The sequence below is a fragment of the Pieris rapae genome, chromosome 20, assembly GCF_905147795.1.
Source record: "Pieris rapae chromosome 20, ilPieRapa1.1, whole genome shotgun sequence".
NCBI classification, from domain to species: Eukaryota; Metazoa; Arthropoda; class Insecta; order Lepidoptera; family Pieridae; genus Pieris; species Pieris rapae.
In genome coordinates this window covers 6,935,471-6,961,937 of record NC_059528.1, presented here as the reverse complement: position 1 = coordinate 6,961,937, position 26,467 = coordinate 6,935,471, and the positions used below count along the sequence as shown (strand labels likewise).

The window sequence follows — 26,467 nt, the reverse complement described above, 5'->3', positions numbered from 1 at the left end:
TTTTTGGGCGTCCCGCAGGCTCGTTTGCCCCCCAATTATATAAAAATAAGATGAACACACTGAAATGTATGATCTATTTTATACTCTAATAGGCGCGTTGAGTTCGTAGTTTGTAATGCACAAAAAAGTATATTTTTTATAGAATTTGAGTTATTCAATAGAGATACAATACATATATAACGATTATAACGGTCATACAATTATTCGAAACCATTTTTATAGTACGATTGTCTTTAGCTTAAAAATAGGCTTCTCTTGAGGTCTGAGGACAGGAATAACTAGCTGCGGGCCAAATCTGGAGAACGGTGGATGTGGAAGTAATTCAAATGTTATTGTACTACAGGATTAATAGTGCGTGCCATATTACGGGTTACCAATGATAGGTTATAATTGTAGTAATAAAGTTCAAGAAACTTAAATAAAAATAATAATTTTTTTTATAGAACAGGGGGCAAACGGGCAGGAGGCTCACCTGATAAGTTTTAAATTTTAAATTTGAAGCGAGTATTCTGAGATCTTCCCGTTGTTGGTAAATTTTGACCGCTCGTAAGTGGTAAACACGACGCACGCGCGTACAATGTAAATAAACTTTAGTAAACAAATCATTTGAAAGTTGAAGCTACTGGCTACTTACGGGATTTGATTTTAATGTTCAAGAGATATCCGTCAGTTAGAAGAATAAAAAATCGTAAAGTATAAGTTATAATTGTGTATAATGGAATCACCAATTTACTACTATGAATATAACTTGATACATGATTTTTTAACCTATTAAACTACTAAAAGAATAAAACTTAAAAAGCTTGTAGAGTAATACTTGTTCTTATAGATATGTCGCAGTCAACTAGCTTAATTAGCCGTTCAATGATCAGCCTAGCGTTTTAGCTAAATCGCGCCGTTTAACTAACGGTCTGAAAGATGTTCAGCCAGTTGATCAAACAGATAGCCTGATGAAATGACTCGTATCAATGATGTTTCATTACTTGCCTAGCCTGTTGAATGCTAATTTAAATATAATTCCACTGCGTGTTCTGCCACTCTCAAACTCGACTGCGACATATATATAATTATTTTCATGATTTGTTCAGTTTTATGTATAATTTATATATTTTGCTGGCAACGCATTTGCGACCACTGTATCACTTAACATCAGGTGAGCTTTGACTTTGAGTTTGAATATAAAATATTTAATATTCATACTCAAACTCAAAATATCTTTATTCGTATAGGTAAACATGTAAGTGCGTGCTCCTATTTCACCATGCCAAATCTTTGTTATTAATTTATTTTACTATTCTTTATTACACAAGATGTCATATGGAACATGTGTAATGGTTGCAGCTCCTTACAAACGTTGTGTAAAAGAAAAAACTTGGCGATTAAAAAGAGTGGCCACTGTTTATTGCCAGTTCTTCTCTTCCGTTATACTTCTACGTTCCCTTGATTTGACTACGGGCTTAATATCTATTGCCAACACAGTTCTTGCAAACTATACAAATGTGAATTGAAAAGCGAGTAATATAAAATATGAAAATGCAAACAGGTGTAGAAATCAGAGGGTTTTTCTTTTGGTTTTATTGTACGATTAAAAATAATCAACGGGCAATTATGTATTAAAAATGTTTTTTCCAAAACATGTCCATCTCATTGAGTTCATAATACATTTTTCCTTTTAACGAAAGAGATTATTAATGTCGGAAAACGCTGAGGTCCTCATAAAGTGAATTATCTTGGAATTTCCTTTGGGAGTAATTAACGAATCTCAAAGGACAGCTCGTATTGTCGTGATAAATCTTTTAGTAGGAATTTGCACCTGTGGTTTCATTTTGTACCATTTACTAAATGTTATTACATTTTATTTAATAAAGGCCGTGTATTGACGCAATAAATACTTTCTGAGGGTGACGGTATAATTAATAATTATTGTTTTATGTACGAATTTTGAGTTAGGCTCCTTCAGGGAGCGTTCAAGTACCTACTTATTACGTAAGGAATGAAGCGAACAAAAACTAACACGTGACAAGGGGGGGGGAGGGGGTGTTATTTGCAGTAAATCTGTTTACGTAATAATCTAACTGTTATAAAAAATATAAAAGGCCGGCAACGTACTCGTGATATCTTTCGCATTGAGTGTCCTTGGGTGGCGGTATATGAGATGAGCCTCCGAGTTCTATAAAAATTAAATTAATCTTGAAGAACTCGTAAAAAATCTTTCTAAAGAACGTGGCCACGCGGGCGGATGCTAGTATATACTCGATAAACTGTACTGTATATATGTATTTTGAATTTATGTTACAATAAATGTGATGTATATCGTAACATAATACTTCTTCGGTAATTAAATTTTGCAGATCAAATATATCTTTGATAGCGATCGAAGGGTTAAATTAGGACCAAAGCCTGAAAATCGGACGAGATTTTATCAATTCCGATAAATATATGGGCTCTTTGTACTGTCTTATCAAATGTGAGATTAAAGTTATTCGTTAATAGCTGTATGGTTCCATGCGCCCTTAGCACGAAATCAAAGTTATTGCAATGATGGAATATTTTTCACGTGACGTCTTATGATTCGATGGAGCCGGCTGCATTCACGAAACAACATGTTTCATGCGGCGTTACCTCGATCTGAGGCGTTCCATTTAAAACAAAGAGGCACAATCGATTTGAAATTTTTTTGACATACTTAATTGTATTTATGCGTACAAATAAATGTTACTTGATCAATTTCATTGTGATTTCCATTTACCTCCTCTATATCCATACAAAATATCTATCAAACAAATAAAATTAAAATCAGTATTTTCCTATGACGTTGTCACGTTCAACTATCGTCGGTAAACAGACTTTACAGACAACCGATTTTTTTACATTAGCGGCAAACGAATGGCTCAGCTGATGTTATGTGTTATATTGCCAGAAGGCTCGCAAAGTGCGTTGCCGGCTTTTAATTAAACTCGATTTTGAATCCACCTTCGAAGCCTGATCTGGTATAAGGTATCATTTTAGGATTGGCAAATTTTAAAAATTATCCTTGGTTTCGTTTTCATTTTGATACGGAATATGATTTATCTATGAGTATATGTAGCTGAATGATCAAACAAAAAAGGGCACAGAGATATCTAGGATTGAGTAATATATTAGAAATGTAAATGTGTTTAAATTTATCTGAAATAAAAGTCGTTTATTATTTATTATTATGGCTTGCACAAACTTATTTTCTATTTTTTTAATAGGGTCTTTTATTCTTTTAAAATATCGAACCTTTTAAGTATTTAAACCAAAGCAATAATTCTATATTTGAAAATTTTATTTCCGGTATCTTATTCAAAGCTCCTAAAAACTTCGAAATTCAAATAAACATCTATCTACATACTCTTATCTAATACAGCATGTGAATGGCGTACGAAAACATAGTTACGTTGGCCCGGAGCGAAATCCCTGGCTTCCGCAAGCCAAGTTTGAGCCAAGTTTTTGAAATGGTCAGTCATTACAGGCTTAGAATGGCTGTTGGCGCCGCATGCTTGAAATTCTCTTGTACGTGATCTAGACTACACGATGTCGGGACCGAATCTCGTTCCGTAACCTGCTTTGTATAAAGTTTAAAGATGTTATAAAAATATTAAATATACAGTTATATAAATAAAAATATATAATAAATATATAATTGTTTTGAATTAAGTGTATTGTTATAAGGAGTATTCGTTCGTTTGTCATCATCTCCACTATATCTTTCATCTTGGTGGGCATTGTCTTCTATTTCTTCCCATTGGGCAATTCCAAGTCTTTCTTCAGAGTCCTTTTGATCATATCATGGGGGCAATGTGTCATATTTCCACCTTTTAACTTTGTGTAATTGTATATCGCATAAAAATTTAAAACAAAGCGAAAATTGCAAAAAATATTTGAATAATTCAGTAGTTTATACAATTACATTGGCATTATTGAATAAATAAAATGTATGTTAATAATAATTATTTACAGTTCTATACTGATGGAGATAGTACCTTGGTTAATGAAATAAACTTGTTTCGATGTCTGCGGAAAGGATAGGCTTTACAAAATACCGATGGTCCCACTTCGGTTAATCCTGCCCTTTGCCCCTTGTGTTGAGCATTCGCGAGCATAATGTAGGTAGCGGATGTCATGTGCTATCAAGTCGATAGAAATCAATAACATATGTCGCCCCTTATTATATATGCATTGTGTTACTTTTTATAGAAATTTTTAAATAGTCAAATACAGAACGTTAATATTGTCGCTTCTTATTCATTCCCAAGGATCAAAATCAGCAGTATTTTCGTCTGCAAAAACCACGAAACTCTCGTTCTTCTTGGTTATAATGGAATAAACACAACTTATCCAGAGCTTGATATATTCGGTAGTGGGTTCATCAGTTTAAAAATCGTTGGGTACCTTTTAGTTTTGTCTTAATAACTATGTACTATGTATTCTTGCACTTCTTCCTTACCTTATCTAATTTAATAAAAAATATTTTTTATAGTGGTTGCCTGGAAGAGATCGCTCGAAAGCGATAAGGCATGTTGCCTTCCTTCCTTCATTTAATTATGCTCAATTTTTATTCTGTTAATGTAAATTAAAATATAATAATAAATATATAAATATTTGTATAGTATTTTTTTGATAAATTTATGTTCACCATGATGATTGCCACGTAGCATATATGATGAATTTCAAATTCAAAGTTATTTACTTATGTAGGTAACATAATGTACACTTATGAACGTGAAAAAATGTAAAACGTTTTATTATTTGTCTACTATAAGTTAAAAATTGTTATCACATAAATTGGTAATTGTCAAACAACAACGAGGTTTAAGATTGTAGACTTGAAGGGAAATTATTATATTTCACACTATTTGAAAGAGTCTTTGACTTATTTAACAAATTTTAAATGTTAAAATGAAACGTTTCTATACGGTTCTCAGAGTGGATTTGAAAGCACACGTCGACCAACCACATAGAAAATTCAATTAGTTCCACAATAGATGCATTGTAGCGTGCTTTAACTAGCCGAGCCTGAAACTAGCTTAAATTCACTCTGTATTTTCAGTTATTTATCGATTTCACGGTATCAGTGTATTTGAAAACCGTTGTTTTGTTTTGAAGTTACATTCGACCTAAGAAGTGTCCTGTTTATGTTTCCACCATACAAACTTCTACTATTTAAGATTATTTATAAAAAAAAAAGTTTTTTACTACGGAAATATTAATGGCTCTCAAGTGCAGACCCGAAGGTAGGAGTTTTCTTTGACCGCTACGATGAAGAAGAACATCATAAGGAAACCATCATGAGTCAAGCACAGAAGGCTGATCACTTTCTTCGCGCTTAGTATACTTCCAGTAGAAGAGAACCCTCGAGGGTTTGTAGTAGGGCTGTAAAAATATGGCCCTATTTTTTATAAGAATCAAATTATATATCTTTGTAATTTTTGTGTCTTTAAAGTAATATATGTACTACATATTTTGCATATACCAATCGCCTAGTGGCTTTAGCGTTCGACTCTCATCCTTGAGGTCGTAGGTACGATACCTGGCAGTGGACCAATGGATTGTTTATGTGCGCATTTAACATTTGCTCGAACGGTGAAGGAAAACATCGTGTGCATGCCTTAGGCCCAAGTCGGCGTGTGTCTGGCATAGGAGGCCCACGAGCAACTGTGTTAAGCGATGCAAGAAGAAATAGATAGGCTTTACGCTCCGAAGCGATTACAAATATAACCCCAAGCAGTCGCTTGATTGGAACCCGCAAGAAAAGCGGAAGCGTCCCACGGAATCTGAAAAAGCGGAAAGATTTGGAGCGAGAGGAAATACGAGGCTCAAGACCAAAAGCCATCGAGACTCATTCTGGACGCTCTATAACTTCTATTCTTCTGTTTTTCGGGCACCCTCTTCTCGTTCTTCTCCGTTGTCCTTTCTATTCTTTTATCGGTTTATATTTACATACTTTATTTACGTCCATAGTTTATTTATACGTGTTGTACACCTTGCTATATGCCACGCCTTTGCCTTTTCTTTTTGGGTATAATAAGAGTTTGTATCTAAACCTTAAATAATGGACATTGCAAATTCTGTGTTGAACTATGTCCGTCGAAGATTATTACTCATTACAGCTTTAAAGTTATCCTTAACCACAGACGAGGTCGTTGGATAAATAACCACAGGCGGAACGTCCTATTTTCCAATTTTCCCGCGCAAGTGTCATAATAATTAAACGGTTTTATGGTCGTTTTTGTAAACACATGTGCTGCATAGACAATGGCATGTCTAATTCTGGTTTAGGATTATGTACACGTGCGTTTGAACGTTGTTACACATCTAAAGTGAAAATTTGAACATTTTCAATATTCTATTGTCGACGATCAGACACGTTCCTAGTGGCGTAATAACATCACGAGGTTTCAGCACATAAAATAACCCTTTAAATAGCATTTAGATATTTACTAAGTATTATAAGTCTGTATTGTAACAGTTATGTCTATTTTGAATATTAAACAGAATTAGCCGCCTTGTGAATAACCGGCCTTTACAAGTAGCAATTTTATAGAGTCATTAGTGATAGGTTCATTGAACCCCGCTGATTACTAGACAGCGGGACTTGTATGCAGATAAATGTGCAAATGTAAATAAAATTGTTATAACCGTGTTTTAGATTGGCTTTTCCGTAACTACAAGTTAATAATAGTAATTATTAATTTTATGTGTTCGTAAGGATTGTATTGATCGTTTATTTTTTTATTTCACCATTATCCATGAAGCACCTAGTCGGTGGGCGTGGGCAGTTGTCCTAACAAGAAATATTTAAGAACAATTTATTTATGGTTTCACTAAAACAGTTGCTTATGTTTTAATTAAAAAGGACTACCTTTTTTATTTTAAGTTTTTAAATATTTGGTTCTTGACTTCCTGGCAATGTGGGGACCATGGGCTCATGGACATCAACATCAGGTGAGCTTCCTGCCCATTTGCCTCCTATAAAAAAATACGTATAATACGATATGAAAAATTTTTGCATTTGTGTGTGTAATTCAGTAGTTAGTCGAGCACCACGTCATTTATATACGTACAAGACAGCGAAGGAAACATTTTGATTATTTGCTTAAAACCCTAACAGGTAATATACTAGTCGTCTTTACGTTGTGGACCTAATAATAAAATTTATATCGAAAAAGCGCTAAAAACGTTTATAGTTGTACCTCACTGAAACCTTTCAAGCGCTTTAAGTGCACTTTGCATAAAGCTAGGCGCTTGACGCAACATAGGTGTTACAAAATGAGATTATGGGCCAAACATTTTGCACAGCTTGTATAGACTTGGATGAAATTTTATTTAATCAACTTTCTTCAGTCACTTAACGATACATGGCGGGAGTATTCGAGTATTATACGTTTAAAGTTTTTTTAAACATTCAAGGTGAGATTAAATAACGAGATAGTGAAATATGGCTACCTAATATGGGCTGATCAATTAAAAAAAAAAGATTGTTAAGTGCCTATCTGATACTTTATCCGCCGTTTGGCTAGTGATTTTTACTTCAAGTAACCTATAAAATTGGATTTTTTTTATTTTTTTGTAACATTTAGTTACCATAATAGACGTGAATGTAAAGATGGCTTGTAACATATAATATGCATTCTTGTAAACGTCATATGTAAGTTTAATCTATACATCTTAAAAGATTTAACTTACATATGGCGTTTACAATATGTTTACAATATGCGTTTAATTTAATTAAATTTTACAAATTATATTAGTAAAAAAATCTAATACGGGTCAGGTAGGCCTTGACGAAATCCAGGTGGTACTAGAAGGTACAAATTAAAATTACCAATAACTGACGGGTATCCATGGTGAATGTCATGAAAGTGGATGGGGTGAGAAGTATATCAGAACCATAGTATCTGCCTACTCTTACAAAAATGAAAACAATAAATACAAGTTTTTTCATTGATAAAAATTCAATCTACTACTCTAGTAACACGCTTATATAATCTGTCTCACTCTAACGGCCGGCCGCGTGACGCAGCGTCACCGATCTCGTCAGAGAGATGTGAATACGCAGTATGCGTTCTGTCACGCTCTAACGCGTATCGGCCGCAGTTATATTTATATATAGGTTTTTGTTTTCGTTACGGAATTTCTTAATTTGGTCGCTGCGCTCAAAGCCTGCGAAAAATCTACTAAATAGCTTAAAAACATCAGTTTTCACATTAAAACCGGGAAAGCCGATTAAGTTTTTCTAACAAGTGCAGTTAAGATGTTCCCGTAATCCTATTACATAAATCAAACGTATGCAAAGCGCTTTAAGGGGTAATAAAGCGGATTGAAAACGTTTAATTAGATTTTACAGCGCTTCCGCCTTCACACGAATAATAATTTAGCTTACACACTTATTCATTTTTATTCGTGATTCAGTACTTATGTTTTAAAAGTTATTTATGTACTGAGTCATACACATAAAACATCACGCTACAAATAATCATGGGTAAAGGTCGCGCGGCACACATATATATTACTAGCGGATCCGACAGACGTTGTCCTGTCTATACGTCTTTAATTTGAAAATTTCAAACTTTTTTTAATAAGCTAAAACATTCTGGACCATTTTGATGAAAATTATTATTCAAATGTTATGACAATATCTAACGATCCAGCACATGGTCTACAATAACACAATGATAACAAAACTTTTTTTTAATTTGATCGCAGCGCTAACTGTCGGGACAGACTAAAATTAAAATTCGAATATTATTTAAAAGTTGACAGTGCGATGGTAGCGCCGTCTGTCGGATCCAATGTAAAACATTCCAAAATCAACAACTACTAATTAATTAAAAAAAACATTGTCCAGCGGACAAAATTGTGAATCTAAACCATTCTCGAATCTCCACGAACACACACAAAAAATTTCATCAAAATTGGTCCAGTCGTTTAGGAGGAGTTCAGTCACATACACACGCACACAAGAAATATATATAATAAGATATAGGTACCTATTCTGGAAATACATCTAACGATCCTTGTGTGAGTACTTTTTCACAGATGGATCTACATCTTATCAGCTTTTCCTATGCTGATACAGAAAATATTCTAATTGTTCCAAGCTGGTTAATTTATAAATAGTGTTTTGTAGAAATTAGTATCAAGTACAGTTAACATGTCAAAAGAATTCCTTGTGTGGGGGCTGGTTCACTTTATTTTACTTAAATATCCTGTTATACAATATTGGTTTCTTACCTCATCTCAACTTTTAACGACCCTGACATACTTGTTAATGATATTCACCGCTCATGCTTGACCTGTCTTCAGTGCACACTGGATGGACTGGACCCTCGCCCAACCCAACTTCATCATCCACGTATATCCTCGTATATTTACAAAACAGATCCTTTAAATTATAAATCTAAACCTTTTGCACTATCTATTAGTGTAACCCCACACCAAATTCAAATAAAAATGTATTTTACTATTATGTACGACAAATTAAAAAGAATTGAAGGTTCTAAATTTAAATTTATCAGTTCCGAAGAGCGAGTAGAGCTCGCAAGTTTTTTCAGTTTCCCTGTTCATAGTGGCAGATGGATGTGGCCAGAGGATGTCGTTTCATATGTTAAAAACACTGTAGATGACTTTATTCTGATATGTTACGTATGTATTGTACAGTGTACTAAAATGTTCGTTTGCTAGTATGGCTGTGTTTCCCAAACAGTTTGGTTTGGTTTCCCAAAGCTTTGCATTTTTAATTGATATATGTATTTATTCAATTCAATTAAGTAACCGGTTTAAAGATGAAAGATAACGAAAGCTCACTTCGTTCATAAATAACTCAAAATGCACTTTTAAACAAAGATAAAACAACTGTTTGTTTGATGGGAGTTATAAAACTAGAAATTTTGAATATTTCATTATAAATTTACAGGCAAAAGTGGACCTTTACACCTGGCAATAGAGTTGTATTTTGTACACTGTACATGAACAAACATTTGAAATTCGCAAACTCATATCTCTGTCTGAATTATGTCAAAAAGTTGGCCAACGCAACGTTGCAACGTAACTGTCTACAGGGTGAATGAATACTGAATATTTGAATTTATAAATATTAACCCAGTTTTTATTATTTCTCTCAAACATCACACATGTTAATGAGGACAGTCAGATTTATGAAAATGTTATAGAAAGGATATATAATATATACGTGTGAAATTATATTATTATTGTATGTTCCTCACATATTTACAAAATGAAACATCTGCTACTTAATTGATGAATTTCTTTCCCTATATTATTACATCGACGTTTGACACACCTTGGTGATACAGCATGTATAATAAGTTGCGGTGACAGACATGTAAGCCTAATCGCTTGCATGAAACGGACATATTAACCTGTGGTAGGTTTAAACTAGGTTTACCGCAATTACTCCACATTATACATGCAATATCTTGAACAATTAAGAAGTGAAATGTAAGGATAAAATTTTTTACTTCAGGATTTGTTGTTGAATTAAATGGGTTAGGTCAAGGAAATTACTGTATTTATTTAAATATCTATGCGACTTTCAGTGTCGTATAATTTTATAATATGTTCGAGCAATAAATATAGTATCTGTATGTATATGTCACAGATAGTTAGCTTCAATTAACAGCCTAACCGTTTAACCACCGACTCCATGTCGACAGTTTGAAGAGTTTTGTTTCGAGTTTGAGAGTGACAGAAACAAAAATTAAATTTTAATTATCAGTCAAAAGACTAGGCAAGTAATAAAATATCGTCGATTTAAGCCATTTGCCTAGCTGTTTGATCAACTAGCTAAGGATTGTTGTTAATTGAACGGCTAATTAAGCGAGTTGGCTGCGACAAAATATGCATATCTGTATACGTTTGTTTTTGTGTAAGCTATCGCGAAATATGCTTAATAGTAGATGTGAAAGGTATGCATGTAGCACACCTCACACACACCGTATTCAGTACAGCCGAATTAGGTATAACGTATTTAATAATTTTTATTGTGTTTGTGTACCTGAATTTCTCTATTTTTTACTGGAACCCCAAGTTGGGTGTAGGCCTCCTCCAGTGACGGCCATTTATCTCTGTCTTCAGCTACTTTACTCCAATTTTGACCAGCTATCGCTTTAATGTCTTCCCATCGTGTAATCGGTCTACCTTTTGTTCTTTTGCCTAGTGGACCTTTCCAGAAAGTTACTTTTTTAGTCCATCTATGATCAGTTAGCCGGGCAAAGTCAAAAAGTAGTCAAATTTTTTTGCGTAGCTTAAAGCGTTTGTTGCTTTGGTTATTGGTAGAACCAAAGAACAGCCCTATATAACATAGATTAAGTGTTTTTACAAATTTGTGGTCTAAAGTATGTATATTGTTTAAAGACGAACGAAATACCTAACAACAGAGATCAGAATTTGTGAACGGCTTAATTTATGGCTTTACCAATTATTATTTTTCTAAAAAAACCTAATACATGAAAAGTATCCGATTTTTTATTAGTTTTGATACTTATTAAATAGAGTAACTGTAACGAGGGCCGGTCATTGTTCCCGTTTAGTATTCATGGCGTGTCTCGTCCTTCCGTTCGCATATAGGCTATTGAATGCACGCGTGCTCTTCTAGCTGATATACACTTCGCGTGGAATCGAGAAGGCAATCGGGCTGAAAATTAGATACCAGTTTCAAATTCAAGCAAAAATTTCAATAGTTTTTTTCATATATAACTTATTAACAATTAAGTCATCGCTATCTATGAGACGCCAGACCAGATCTAGTTTAAATAAATCTATCAGTATCTTTACTTATAATGTCGCTACTATGAACTCTCGCTGTGAACATATATGTCGTTATTGTTGGAGACGGCATTTACATAAGCGACGTCTCTGTTAATGGGGATATGTGCAACAGACTGGTTCTGGCCACTTAACCTTGGCCTTCGCCGTAGCACATATCCCATAGACACCGAGGTCTTGGAGAACAATTGGGTTGTTTACCCTCCACAGGATTTACAGTAGATAGTAGGCGTCTTGTTTCTTATATATTTGACGTACCAATTTTTTCTATATAGAAAAGGCAGAAAAGGCCTAAAAATGGTCATCGCAGCCTATAGACATCCATTTTTAGTAGACGCGTTGCCGTCCTTTAAGGGTACGCTCCATTTTTTTCATTTAAGCCTTGGTTCAGTTAGATAAACAGATATGTCTCACTATATTGAATATGTAGATTCGCAGACATCAGTTTGATGTAAAAAATAATAATTTGTTAAAAATGATGAAACTTATGCTGTTTATTACCGGAAGTGAACTGACCGGAAGTAGATTTCAAATATGGGTTTGTTATGACACTATCGCCTCTGTTCTATACATACAATGCTTTATCCATAATAAAGGACTCTTATGCGTTATATGTTTCATATATTTGTATATTCTTGTACTAAATATCGCTATTAAGTTCAAGTATGTATTAAAATAAATTTTGGATTGAGATACTATTATTTAAGCTTGTTCTTTTCTATTTTTAATCAACTCTAAATATATATATAACCTTGCGATACGACGATACTTAAGGATGTCTTACAGTATGTTATCTATATATTAGATACAGTTATTATATATTACATATGTACTGTGCTTAAACTCTGATGAAGCTGTAATTGGCAATTTGTGTAATTCGCCCTATACAAGATCAAAAGCAAGCGTATATAGAATTCATATTGAAAAAGGATAAACACGACAAAAATACTAATAATCTTCCATAATATACGATATCCAAACGAAAAGCCAAGAATATTTTCTTCTTACCACCATGCAATTAACAAAACCTTGTTTAAAGTTACGTGTATAAATAAAACGGTTAGTTAAATAGTGCTTAAACCGACTTTTTAATGAATATAAATGAGAGTGCGTCCTTAACACATTTACCGAAAACGCTCGAAAACCAGTGGAATTATGAAGTTTATTTATATTTCAATATTTGAATTTATTATTTCTCTTCCAGAAACGTAACATAAGCCAAATGAAGTCGACTGAATCGATTGAAACTGTGATGGCCGCTCGGCGATAAATCGTTTAGGATAAGTAACGGAATACCTAGAAGGACCAAATTTAGAATTTGTGAACGCCTTAATTTTTTAAGTAGCTTTTGCATTGTACAAATGACGGGTTTTTTAAATTTTCTATAAGTGATGTCAGTGACAGTTTAAAACAAGTATGGAGCGCTGCGATGGATTCCTTGTTTACAGAAAACCGGTGTATAGGGTGTTCCAGTATTTGGAAACGTGAGTATTATTATATATTTTTGGTATATTATTTATTTGCTTAACAGCTACTGACTAAACAATATCCAAACAATTACATTATACACTAAAGCCAAACGGAATACATATTCAAATTATGTTTAAATATGTATACATACATAAAGAACAGTTAACAATTTTTAGCTATTTATAATTATTATTTTTTGTATTTTATAATATAGGTTTATAGTTAATTCTTAGTTATAAGATTCATTGATCATTATAGTATATATTTTATATGAAGGTAGTATTACAAAGCCATTATTTATAAATAATTTGTGTAACAATAATAAATATATTTAATGTAACATTTTTTAGTTACATTATTATACTTGCTGGTAATTTTTGTTATAATACATGTCTGAGTTACGTAAATAGTTTGTATTAGTTTTAGACGTTTACTTGGTAAGGGAATGTAAATGAGTTGCCTACCTAAATATCTCTATTTGCAAGATAAATAACGTAACGTAAAATAATAGTTTATTATAATTTGGAAAAACATATATTGCACCTGATAATGCTAAAACAGCGTCTTAAAAAAAAACAGAATGGATTCGGTATTTAAACAATCTTTCAAATTCCTAATGTCATTTGTAGATTTCTAAAGAACAATTTCTCTTCTTTATTATTTAATATTAATTGTTTATCTTTATATACCTGCTTTGATGGACTCCTATTGAAATGCCAGTGACAACTAGACGAAATTATTCATTAAGTTAGTTCTAGCTTCGGAGTAAATTACCCGGCGAAGTTCGATAAATGTTACGAAACCCATAAATAATTTAGTACTGGAGTTATTTTACGTCTAATATTAATCGAGATATTAGTGTTCCGTAAACTCGACGTTTTTATATATTGTATATATATTCAGATTATATGACTACCGTAATTTCTATCGGTATTCAAGTGCTTATAAATTATAAACAAAAGGAAAGTTTAACATTTTATTACAACATTATTATGACAATTACTTGTATCCAGCCATTACCATAATAAAGGCAATGACAATTTTAAGCGCCTATACTTTATGAATAGCAGTCTGCCATATATATACCTACTATGTCTTAGAATTTTTTTATATATAATATATATATAGTTCGTTTGCTCCTTTATATATATAATAGGTAGGCAAACGAGCCTGCGGGACGCCCAAAAAGGCAGCCGTCTTTATTTAAATTGCAACAAACATTATAATTGCCTGGGACTTTAACAAAATAGTTATAGTAAGATTTTTTGGTTTCATTGTCTTCAAAAAGCATTTAGTTGGACAGGCGTCACTAACCATCAAGTACAAATCCGCTTACCTAATATTTTTAAAAACTGATAGGTATAATTCGTCAGAAATATTGATTATGGGAATCCATTTATAGCATATATTTAACATACCACGTGCACTTGTGAACATTCATTGATCCATTGATACCATACATTCCCATTTATCATAACACCCCAAGCAGTGACCCCAGTGTTGGACCCCAGACAGGGGAACACGTTGCACTATTGATTCAATGCAATGGCGCTTTGATTCTTATACAGGGTGGTTCATTCATTGTAGGTGACTTGAAGAATATATATTATGTTTAAAAACCACACCTTTATGAACACATTTTTTTAAAATTATTAATATGTATAATAATTGCGGTTAAACCGTAAACAGTTGCAGTATGGGCGCTTAATGATTAAGTAAATAAATTTGCATACAATTAAGTTTTTAATTAAAAATATATAGGTATAATATGTTTTAAAGGTAACATATACCCCTATTGTCCGTGTTAAGTTAAGAGTAGTTTTTTGGTCTTGATAGACGTATTTAAAACTCGGACAGTCTAAAACATGCTGTATAAACAGGACCCTATATGACTAGGAAATGCCCATTTCGTGCCCCATAACAATATATAATCAGTAAATTAATTTTATTAGGGAACAGATGTGAGCGCCACTTATTGTAATTGATTGTAATCGAAGGTGATATGGGTTAAATATACAGTATTAGTTTGAAATAATGAAAACGTATTACACGTAGTCTCACACACACAAATACACATACTTAAGTTTTTACTTTATATAGAACATTGGGCACTCTGAATGCCAGAGGGCTCGCGAGTGTGTTGGCGACCTTTGAAGAATTGGTACGCTCTTTTCTTGATATATATATAGTTGTTTCATTATAATTATTATTGAATTTGTCATGTTGTATTTAGAAATAATACAAATTAGATAGAGAGTTATACTGTGATGAACTTTACTAAATAAATCAATCTATAAGTCTGTGTATTTATTAATTATCTAGATATTTTTCAGTCTAACATTTCGCCGTGTTATGTTAGTTCAAAGGGTTGCACCCTAATCCATTTACCCCATATATGCTTCCCGTAGAGTTACTCGAAAGCTGTGTTATGAACGCAATTGTTTTAATACTGTATCGATAAATTAGCTATATACCCGATATTTTGATTAGGTTTTTCATTGAAAGTAATATTGTTTCTATTGCTGTCTAATTATTTCGGATTCCAATTTCAAATTAATTAATTATTTTGTTCAGTCTAAAAAACGATACGTGTTTAAATTTTAATATGATTTTTAAAAAAGTAGATATAAAAACGATACGTATTTAAATTATAATATGATTTAAAAAAAAATAGATATTCGAGGAGAGGAAATGCATATTTTATCCTCCGTAACTGTCGTTGCTGCTGGTTGAAAAGTGGGTAAACTGCGGGTAGACAAATTTATTGGCTACGGAACATCCGGGAGTATATGGGACTGTGGGATAACTTTAGATTGGTATAGGTTATTTTTGATGAGGTGAAAATCCGCCAGGCCAGCGCCATGAATGTCTGTGGGGCTGGGTTTACATTAGAGATGTTGGTAGCGAGACCCCGACCAACTGACAACACCTCAAAAAAATTGACCCAGATCTACTTCTTGCCAACGTTGCTAGTGTAATTAATATTAAACGAAATTGTCCATATCAGTAATTACGCTTATGGAGGTTCCAATTACAAATTTGCTGCATTTTTGGCGAACTCCCAAAAGTGGTGCAATTCGATACTTGATAGACACTTCAATTTGGTCCTGCTTCCGTGAAGTAACTAGATTGGTTGCCATAGCAACGTCAAAGGCTTTTATTCTTTTTCTATCATCTTTATTGATTTTCCATCTTTGAGTATTTTGTTGGGTTGGGTTGAGTACAAACTTTATATGTGTAAAGAAATAATTATATTTCTTAAATTAGATTATTATCTATTTTGTTTTTACAAATGTTCATTTAGTTTTGTTTCTTAGTCTGTGGAAGACACTAGTTTTGTTTATGTCAGTCATTTTTAATTTAAATATGAAGTGTTTCATATGAGTACATTTTTGGATTGATTATAAAAGAAAGAGGATAAAAGTGATTTTCAACTGAAAATGTTGCAACCTCAAATGTAGTTTTTTAAAATAAATGTTTTTGCAACACATTTGAGTTTAACTCCCGTTAACACGTTTATTTCAAATCTTTACTAAAATAGAATTTCCAGCTTAGTTTTGTTATTTCCTTTTTTTTTCTTGTTACCCTAATATCCTAACTTCTTTTACAACCTTTTTAGGAACCCTTTTACAGGTAAAAGCCATGTATAAATGTATTGAGCCTTGTCAGGAATACATTGTTAATTTCACCGACTTTATAAAATGGATTAATGTGTTACCATGGTAACTAATTGTGAATAGTAAATACATTTTAAAGTTCCAAATCCAAAATCAATCATATGTTAAAACAATTTATTACTTGTATTTTGAAAATTATATTTAAAACAGGAAGCGACATGGACAATGATAATATATTAGATGGTTTTGTTTGATTTCGCGTTTCCATGGCAACTAAATCGCGATGGTAATCACAGATTGCCATGCGGCAAATCCAATGCCACATACTTTTCTTAGCTGGCTGAGATTGGTACTTTCGTCGCCATTTCTCTGTCTATTAAAATTCCAACTGTATTTACTTTTATTACATATTAATTACAATGGCAAAGTTTTATTTATCGAACGGTTCTGATTGCTCGATATATAAATAGTAAAGGTAAAAAATCTATCATATCTGTTGTTCCTAAGTATGGGTCACGTTTATTTAAGCCTAGAACTGTATTTTCTAGATAGATAGACATTGAGATATTTCAATCAATTATTAAGTTAGCCTGCACGACTTCAAAATATTGCCAATATAATGGTTAATTTTTATTTACTGGCAATACATCGACATATGACAGCGACGCTCTTACCCGCCAAGAAAAGTATGTGGCTTATAATGAATGAATAGTTGATTTTGCGTCAAATTGAGTTATTCTAACTGCGAAGCGCTCAAATGTAATTCATTGTATGACGTCATTCTAATAATTCACTTCTAGAGCAATTCCAACAAATGATTGAGTTTTCAGGTTTGACAATGTTCCGAACGTTTGCTGAACGTGTATTTGTAAGCCTTTTTACTTTCTTTCAATTTCAAATACTGTCTGAAGCAAGACGCAGGTGACGAAACGAGTATACAAATGTTCATTTTATAGAATTTTTGTGATGGACCTACTTGATGTCGATAAAATATTTTTTTTGCTTTTGTCTTTATGTACAATATTAAATTTTTACACTTTTATATTTCTATGTACACCTCCAAATCCCGCCACTCTCTGCCATGTACCACCTTCTTGATATGGTACATCCACCTTCTAGGTTGTCTTCCTCTTTTTATTTTTTTTTGGCACCAGTTAAGTACTTTCTTGCATACGTCTACCATTTTTTTTAATATCGCAGCTCCAAATCCTTGAATAATTGACAACACATATTGTCGTTTATACGATTTGAGAATGAACTTTCAGAAAAAAATATCGGCGTCTGCCCATTTATTGACACTGGTAAACTTATTTGCCAGACGCTATATGAAAAGTAGCTGAAAAGTCGCTGAGCGCCAGAAATTATTTTGAATTAAAGTAATACATATAGAGAATTAATTTTACAGATCTTGTAATTGTGTCCAAGTATCTTTTAGTGGGCATGTAGTTTTGCGGGGAAAGTTTTATCGATAAATACACAACACTAGAAATTGTATTTCATAAGTGAACTTCACAGAAGAAATATGAAAGGAAGAGAAACATTGAAGATATTAAAAAAGGTTTTTAAACTTTCTTTGACACTTTTAGAATCGTACAGAGCTTTTACGGTATGAGTTTCTTTCGCCATAAATCATTATTATACGGGTTTCATAATGTATTGTTCATTGGTCGAGTGTTATACGACAAAAATATATAAAATAATCTATTGGCCCGTGAGGTCCTAGCGCGTTAAGGCTTTTAAGGGAGGTTATTAAATAAACGAAATATTTAATTATATAGATTGATGTTTTCACTTCCAAAACAATCTTAAATTCTATAAACCAAATAGCGTTAGTCAAACAAGTAGAGTATTGTTCAGCATCGAGTGGCTCTGCGTCTGACGAACTCATTAAACTTCGACATGGAAAATACGCGGTTAGCGTTATTTCTGTGAAGGATAAATGACAGTAGTTTGAAGGCTTAGAGACGGAATGTAGGATTAATATGTAGGGCCATTTTAAAGCATATAATTCAATGTTTTTCCAATAAAAAATGCAGAATAATGTATACAATCATCTCAAAATGTGTGTCAACATTTATATATCCATATATCATAGTATGCATGGGCGGTATCCCTTTTTGCCAGATGTATAGGCTATTTAATAATCTCAGATGGATGGAATGGATAGGATATCCGACGCAACCGCAGTATCACGAGAGATCAGTCATGTACAAAATAGGAAATATAAAAAAGCCTCTTTTCTCTGGTGTCCTACTAGTTAATGCCTACTTTTACATTATAGTGTTATGTCTATTATATTTTATTTTAGTTATAGTTAGAGTTACATGTTCTTTCTTCTTAATCATTAATCCACTTCTTTTTTTTTTCGCTTGTTAGCGATAAGGGCTAATAACTAGCCTGCCATTTTTATATTTATGTTTTTGTAGGTAACGAAGTGAATCGACATCACACTTTGAGATATGACGGCAATGACACTCAATAAAGACATTCGAAAGGTTGTTGTTTCAAGAAATTAATTAAATTTTTTTTATTAAATTAATTTAAAAAAATTATTTTATTTTTTATTTTATTTTTAAATTATTTTATTATTAAGTTTAATACATAAAAGGTTTTAGTTTAAACAAAACTTAATATTAATAAAACATGGCAACTGCAATTTATTTTAAAATGTATTTCCTAAGGCTGCTTTGCTACGATACGGATTATGTTACGAAGCTGGCAACAAAAGAGATTCGTAAATGTACCGGAAAATGCGTTTCGCGGTCAGTGCTTTGAAATAAAAGATTCGATTGTCTTTTACAGCATTTTTTATGGAGAAAATCTTTGCATTAAAGACTGCTGTTTTGTATAGAATGTTAATAGATAGAAATATATATTTTTTACGTGAACCTCTTCGGTAATGCCTCTTTAACATATTATTTATTTAGAAAAGGTTTGCTAAAAAAGGTATATATTTTTATAACCATTATTTTACAGAGACTTGCCACATTTGTCAAGGAGTGGTACCCACTCAATAATATTATGTATATTTTAAAAGCTGTAAATATTTTTTTTCCTACGATAAAGCTTCACAACCTCGGGCTGATCTCTCATTATACAAGTCCGGAAGGAAAAAGAAAAATCTGTTGGAGACACCACCCCTACAATCGATTCGGGGTGGGCATTGAGATATTTAAATACCTTCTGTCTAGCGAAACCTAAATGGCCGTAGAATTTCAGATAAGGTTCAGCTATTAGCTGGGATTTTTATAAACAAAATATTATAATACACGTCTGCCTCGATCTTATTAATTTTTAAGTACGTTCTGTATGGGGTACTTGAAGAAATCGTGATGCCATCTCAAACAGTGCTGTTGACTACTAAACATTTCGAGTTAATGCATATTATATATCTTGATGCCGCCCATATATATAATTCTAACAGACAAGGAAATATGACGCTCATATGTTCACACACATCAGATAGTATTGTGTAAACATTACATATGTTATAAAATATTATCAGAAGAATTTCACAGAAAGGAAAGTGCTTAAGACAACCGCTTTGCCTACAATTATGTCTATGTGACATTTATGATAAATCTAAAATTCAAAAAGTTATAAGTAAAAAAGTAAATCGCCAAAGAAGTATAACTTTGAAGTGTTCTTTACGTGCAACTTATATATATACGAAAATTTTATATATAAGATATAAAGTATCATTATCTTGATTATATAAAACTAGTACATTTCCTGGGTAATTGGGGTGCTTTAAATAATATTATTTTTAATATATATTACCCACTTGCGTACAACAATAGATTATAAGTTAAAAATGAAATCTTAATTACTATGTAACGAATGAATGGAATTGTTGAAGAGTGCCTACGTCTATACACTCGGGGCAATATGTACAGCCTTGGCTGGTACCGCACTGTTCGTACCTATATAAATAAAATTACATTTATATTAATTATGTATGTAAGAATTTTATATGTATTGACCCAATACGCGACAGTCAACTTGAATTACAATTACACACTTCGTTGGACTAATTGAAATGTGAAACCTTTACGAAATAATTGGATACACGACTCGTTTGTTTGTGAATCATTTTTCGCAGAGGCTTCGAAAATAATACAGATGTACTACCAATTGTGTACCAAATATCGTGAAGTGAAGGCATTCTAACTGTGGGATTTCAGTTTTTTTTTTAATACTCACTCGAGCTTCGCGACCCATAAAGTGTCTTGGTATCTGATGAGCAAACTGTAACATTCCCTTTCGTATGCCACCTCTCCATGGTAAATGCAGTAGATGCAGACACCCCACATCTCTAAGCAACTCTACGAAATAAACTTTCTGATAAGATATCAAATAGACTTTGACTGTTAAAAATAATTCAATCACTAATTGACCTTCGATTAATTGGTTCAATCTAACTAACATATACTGTAGATATAGCATTATGTAAAGTAAAATATGTAAGCACATTGCAGGGATATTTTCTATACTATATATTGAAAAAGAATTAGGACTAAAAAAGGGACGTACTAAAACATATTGTGAACTCAAGAAAAGTCGAGACTGGCAAATATATACGTAGCCTAAAAACCCCTAGGTTCATAAAACAAAACCGGGCCAAACTTTATTCCAATACAAAAGTTAGGTCCAACACATTACAAGTTTCTCTTCGGCCGTCGAAACTTTATTACAATATTACTGTATAATGTAGTGTTTAACATTATGTAGAATTCCTATTTCTTTTAAAGTCTTTATTATATAAAATGTATGATGATATCGTAATGAGATATTTTACTAATTTATTCAAGTTTACCATGATGTGGTGTTAGGCGTTATCAAAGTTTTTTTATATCAAGCATCCGGAAATGAATTCCGCAAAGATCTTTTGTCTCATTTCATGTATTCCGTCGGGAAATGTTAGGAAATTATTCAAAGTACCAGGAGAGCATGAAACACGAAGCGTTCATATTGTAGAGCAAAAGCGGAAACTTACTGTTGATCGATACCTATAAGGCTTGAATATAAATTAGATCGTCTGCTTACTTTAATTCGATTTCTGTTAACAGATACCTAAGATTATTAGCCTAACGGCTGGTTTGACTAGACATGACTCAAAATCATCAGGGATTTAATCAGTTAATAACAAAATATTAGTTATTATTTCGGTATGAATTACTTCCATCTTAAGCTTAACAAAACATAAAGATTGGCAGATTTAGCCGATTTATGCACATTTGTGGACAGTCGCAATTGGAATTTGGACCAAAACGGAATAAAGGAAGTTGGATTAACGTGAAGTGAAATTTAGACAGACGCCCAAGACAATACCTACCTTAAGTCAAATCATTTCTGGGCAGTAGGGCAATCACCAAAACCAGCATCAGAATCAGGAGCAGTGCTGGCCTAGTCGCTTCAGCGTGCGACTCTCTTCCCTTGTTGTAGGTTCCATCCCCGGCTGTGCACCAATGGACTTTCTTTCTATATGCACATTCTCTAAATAAAACACGTCGGTTATTCAGTGCATACAATAGACTAACTTTTATTCTTTATAACACAATGACAAGCACAAGTTTAGCTCAGATTACACAGACTAGATTACGCCAGTAGTTTCATTTTGATACAGTTACAACACATTTAACATGCGCTCAAACACATCGAAGGTTGTAGCGCCACGGAAGCGATTCATTTTTTTTTATTACTAATTTGTCCAACATCACGCCAGTTCCGTAGCCATACCAATATTCGTGCGTCAGGCTTAGTTGGCAAAATTTAAATTCGTTATTGAAGTAAGACGTGCTCCAACTGTTTTCAGTTTTTCAAATATTCCTCTGCGAGAAATCCATACTAATATATATAAACAAATTTATAGATATATTGTTGAATTAAATAAATTTGAAAGCCAAAATAACAGCTAAAACTCGTCTACCCTCACAAAGGGTAGGGAGGGTAATTAAAATCCAGCATGCACAGGCGAGCCCTTTGTCCATTTTCACTTTTTACACACGACGAAAAACCCGTAAATGTGCAGTTCAAAACAAATAGGAAAAAGAAAAGTCTATTGAAAAATTTCTATCGAATATTGCACGTTTTAACGTTTACAGCGAGCTTTAGCGCTGGATTTGTCACAAATTGTATTTGTGAGGATTTAATAAAGTATATTAATTATTGTTCTCTTGTTCTCTCATAAAAGTTAAGTTAAAGATTAAATCAACACAAACAGCTATGGCACGAAGTATACTAAATAAAATAAAGTATATTAAAGAAATATACAAAGTCAAAGGTGAATATATTAAAAAAAACAAACGTAACCGATGCTAACACAAGCTTTTAAATTAAAATGGCAATGGGTTGGTCATGTAACACCTAGATAAAAGATGGAGATTGTCTTTAATCTCCAAGATCTAACACGATGGATGAGACCAACCGGGAAAAGAAGAGTAGGCAGGCTAAAAAGGTGGATTGATGACTTAATAGAAATAGCAGGAAATGACTGGCAGACGATTGAAAAAGTTTGAGACATATGTAAAGGGTCGGAGGAGGCCTTTACCCAAGGTCATTTCTTAAAAGGGAGGCAACGCACTTGCGAGCCTTCTGGCAACGTGAGTGTGTATGGGCGGTGGTATCACATAACATCAGGTCCGTTTGTCTTCTGAAAGAGGGTAATATATCCACAGGCAACAAACATTAGCAGTATATAAGTAAATACTAGCAATATTTGAAATTAAGTATATGGAAATAGGGCTTTTTTAATTATTTAACATAATAAGCTACAATTACAGATTACTCTAATGCGGAATTACAGCACATTAATAATTATTATCGAGTTACAAAATATTGAGGGTAGATACAATTTTTAGAGAGTACACTTTTTCATACAATATTTTTAGCCCACGAGTCGGGGCTCGAAGATTGTGGCCATAACTGGTGGTTAACTGTTTAAAATAAAGACAATTATATGTCGTTGACCTCGTGAGGGTAGTTTCATTTATTACCTACTAACTCTATTATATAAAAGCACAAGGGAAATTTTGAAAAAAATGTCGATCTTAATAGCTATGTCATTTTAAAGCAGCGAGCATTCTTGCTAAGGATTTTGTTATCATTATTCTTTTACAGTATATTTATTAGCTATTTTTCAAGAATGCGCTTCATTGTTGCTCGAGGATTATTATTATGAACAGTGCAGTAAGTCTATGTATATGTTATATATGTATATGTATACAAAATTACTGAATGATTTTATGATTTGTGGACTCAGTTTCCGCACTTAGATTCTGAATAGGTCCGTTGTACGTAAAGTCCTGGCTAACTAACACCCAAACCTAGACCAACTAAGACCTTTATAAACTCTTAGCTCGATGTAGTACCGACGTAACGTTCTCGGCGTTAAATGAAATATTTGAACGAATTTAATAACATGAGCGCGTTCAGACAGTAAATATTACTCGTGTTTCTAACGAGGATTTGTGGGCGTTATTTTTTATTGTTACGTCTAAATAAGGTAATTCAAAATAAAAGACTTTTTTAATTAAGTGTGATTTATAAGATAGTTGCTGATACATACTAGGTGCGTGTGTTTGTAAACTCCTCCTAAACGACTCACATTCGTGAATGGAAAAAGTTACAATTCGTTTTTTAGTCTTCGACGTGTGTATTCCTGTGCAATACTGCTTTGGACAAAGAGCAGTTTTCATTCTAGGTTCGAAGCTCCGATCCCGACTGTGAATCAATGAACTGTTTCTCTTTCGCATTAAATCCTCGCGGTAAAGAAAAGCATCGTGAGGAAACCGGCATGACTAAGACCCAAAAAATCGACGGTGTGTCCCAGGCACAGAAGGTTGATCAACTTGCCTATTAAATTTAAAAATGATCATGAAACTGATTCAGGAATCTGACGCCAAGATAAAGCGCCAGTGATTTATTTTATTTATTTATCTATAATTAAATTAAAATCAAACTAAATAAAACAATGTATACTAGTATCTAGAAATTACAGTTCTAGATTAAAATAAATGTGCCAAACTTAGATCTGATATGATTGTTTTAAGATACCTAGCAATTAGAACCGTTCGATAATTAAGTTTGCTATTGTAATTAAATTTAATTAATATTGCAGGGAATATACAAATACATGTAGTTAGATTTTTATTAGATGTTGATAGTGAGTAAAATGACTTATTGTATGCACTAAAAAACTATTTCTGACATTTCAAAATGGCGACCGTATTACCAACTTCAGCCGGCCAAGAATTATGTGGCTATAATGTAGTGCTCATGTCGAGATGGCAATCGCTATCGCTCTGGTCCGGAGACATCATCATTTACAATGTTTTGAGCGAAGCAGATTACTAGGCTAACATATCTCTTAAGAAGTGAGGCTTACATGTTGTAAACTCGTTATAATATTTGTCTTTAACACTAATCAAAAATGACATAGGTCTTCGTTCGATGTATTTAAATAGTGTTTTGTTTAAAAAGAACACTTATCAAATGTACTACATAAAATAAATTTTAAATTAAAGCGCCATTACCGCTTTAATGGTGAATTCTAAATCCCTAAAGTCTACAGCTGGCTAGACGAATTCTCTATGCAAATTGGTTTCGTGTTGCAATGCAAGTTTCGGCGCACCTCTTTGAGATGCCTGCTCGCCTAGTACATTTTGTTATTAAGTGAACCCGTCTCGAGGGTTTATAAAATTAAACATATTTTACAAGAAATAGATAGACTTATGACGGAGAAAATTTTGAGGTACTTAAAAAGCTAATATTTTTTTCAAATAATTATATTTCACATGGTCATTCATGTCTAATAAGAGATAAAATAGAGAGATTATTTTTTGTCTTCTTCTAAAAGATAAAGAAAAAGCATAAGTATGTAATAAGCCCACATCCCGATCGCTATACGTCCCTGAAATACGCTACTTTCTGAGCAACATTATTTTTACTATTAATTCCCGTAAAAGCTATCTTCGAGCCACAACTTAATCTCTATTAATGGGATCACCAAAAGAATAGGGTTGTCAATTTAAGCTAAAAGTTAATAATTTTTTGTATGAATTAATTTGGTACAGTATTTTGTAATTTGATTGCCATAATAGCTTACATGGAAATTAAAAATTTTAATTAGAAAAACAATACCACGAACGGTTTACACTAATTAAATATAATCTAAATAGTATGTGTGTATATCTACTTGATATAATATATTGTGAGTACTTAAAACGATATTTCAACATCATTTGTTTGGGTATAAATTCGGACGAAAATCACTTTTCATTTATATATTATGATTTTTTGGTAAAATATTTTATCTATATACAATTCAAAGTTCATTTCTATAAAAAGGTTACAGCAAGTCATGTCTTGTAAGTGGCCTGATGTGGATCAGTTTCCTTCATCCATCAAATGTCAACCCTGTTCTTAAAGACGGCAACTCTAATAGCGATAAAGCGCTCTATTTCTTCCTTATTTTTTTCCGAATTAAACGACAATTTTTGTAAAAGTATCAAGGTTTTTTTATAGATCAGGGGAATTGCGTTGCCGGCCTTTTAAGAATTGGTACGCTA

General features: G+C 32.8%; 1 protein-coding gene across 4 annotated transcripts in view; it reads left to right on the top strand.

Annotated features, from left to right (window-relative positions):
* The window catches only part of LOC110995965 (focal adhesion kinase 1), a 106,827-nt gene that overhangs the window by 17,147 nt on the left and 63,213 nt on the right, over positions 1 to 26,467 (top strand). For 3 of the 4 annotated variants that reach the window (XM_045632519.1, XM_045632518.1, XM_045632520.1), the window contains one exon: positions 13,016 to 13,295. The exons of the other annotated variant lie outside the window; for it this stretch is intronic. In XM_045632519.1, coding sequence (XP_045488475.1) covers positions 13,228 to 13,295 — 68 coding nt within the window. In that variant the 5' untranslated portion in view covers positions 13,016 to 13,227. The remainder of the gene's footprint in view (positions 1 to 13,015; positions 13,296 to 26,467) is intronic. 4 annotated transcript variants of the gene reach the window in all.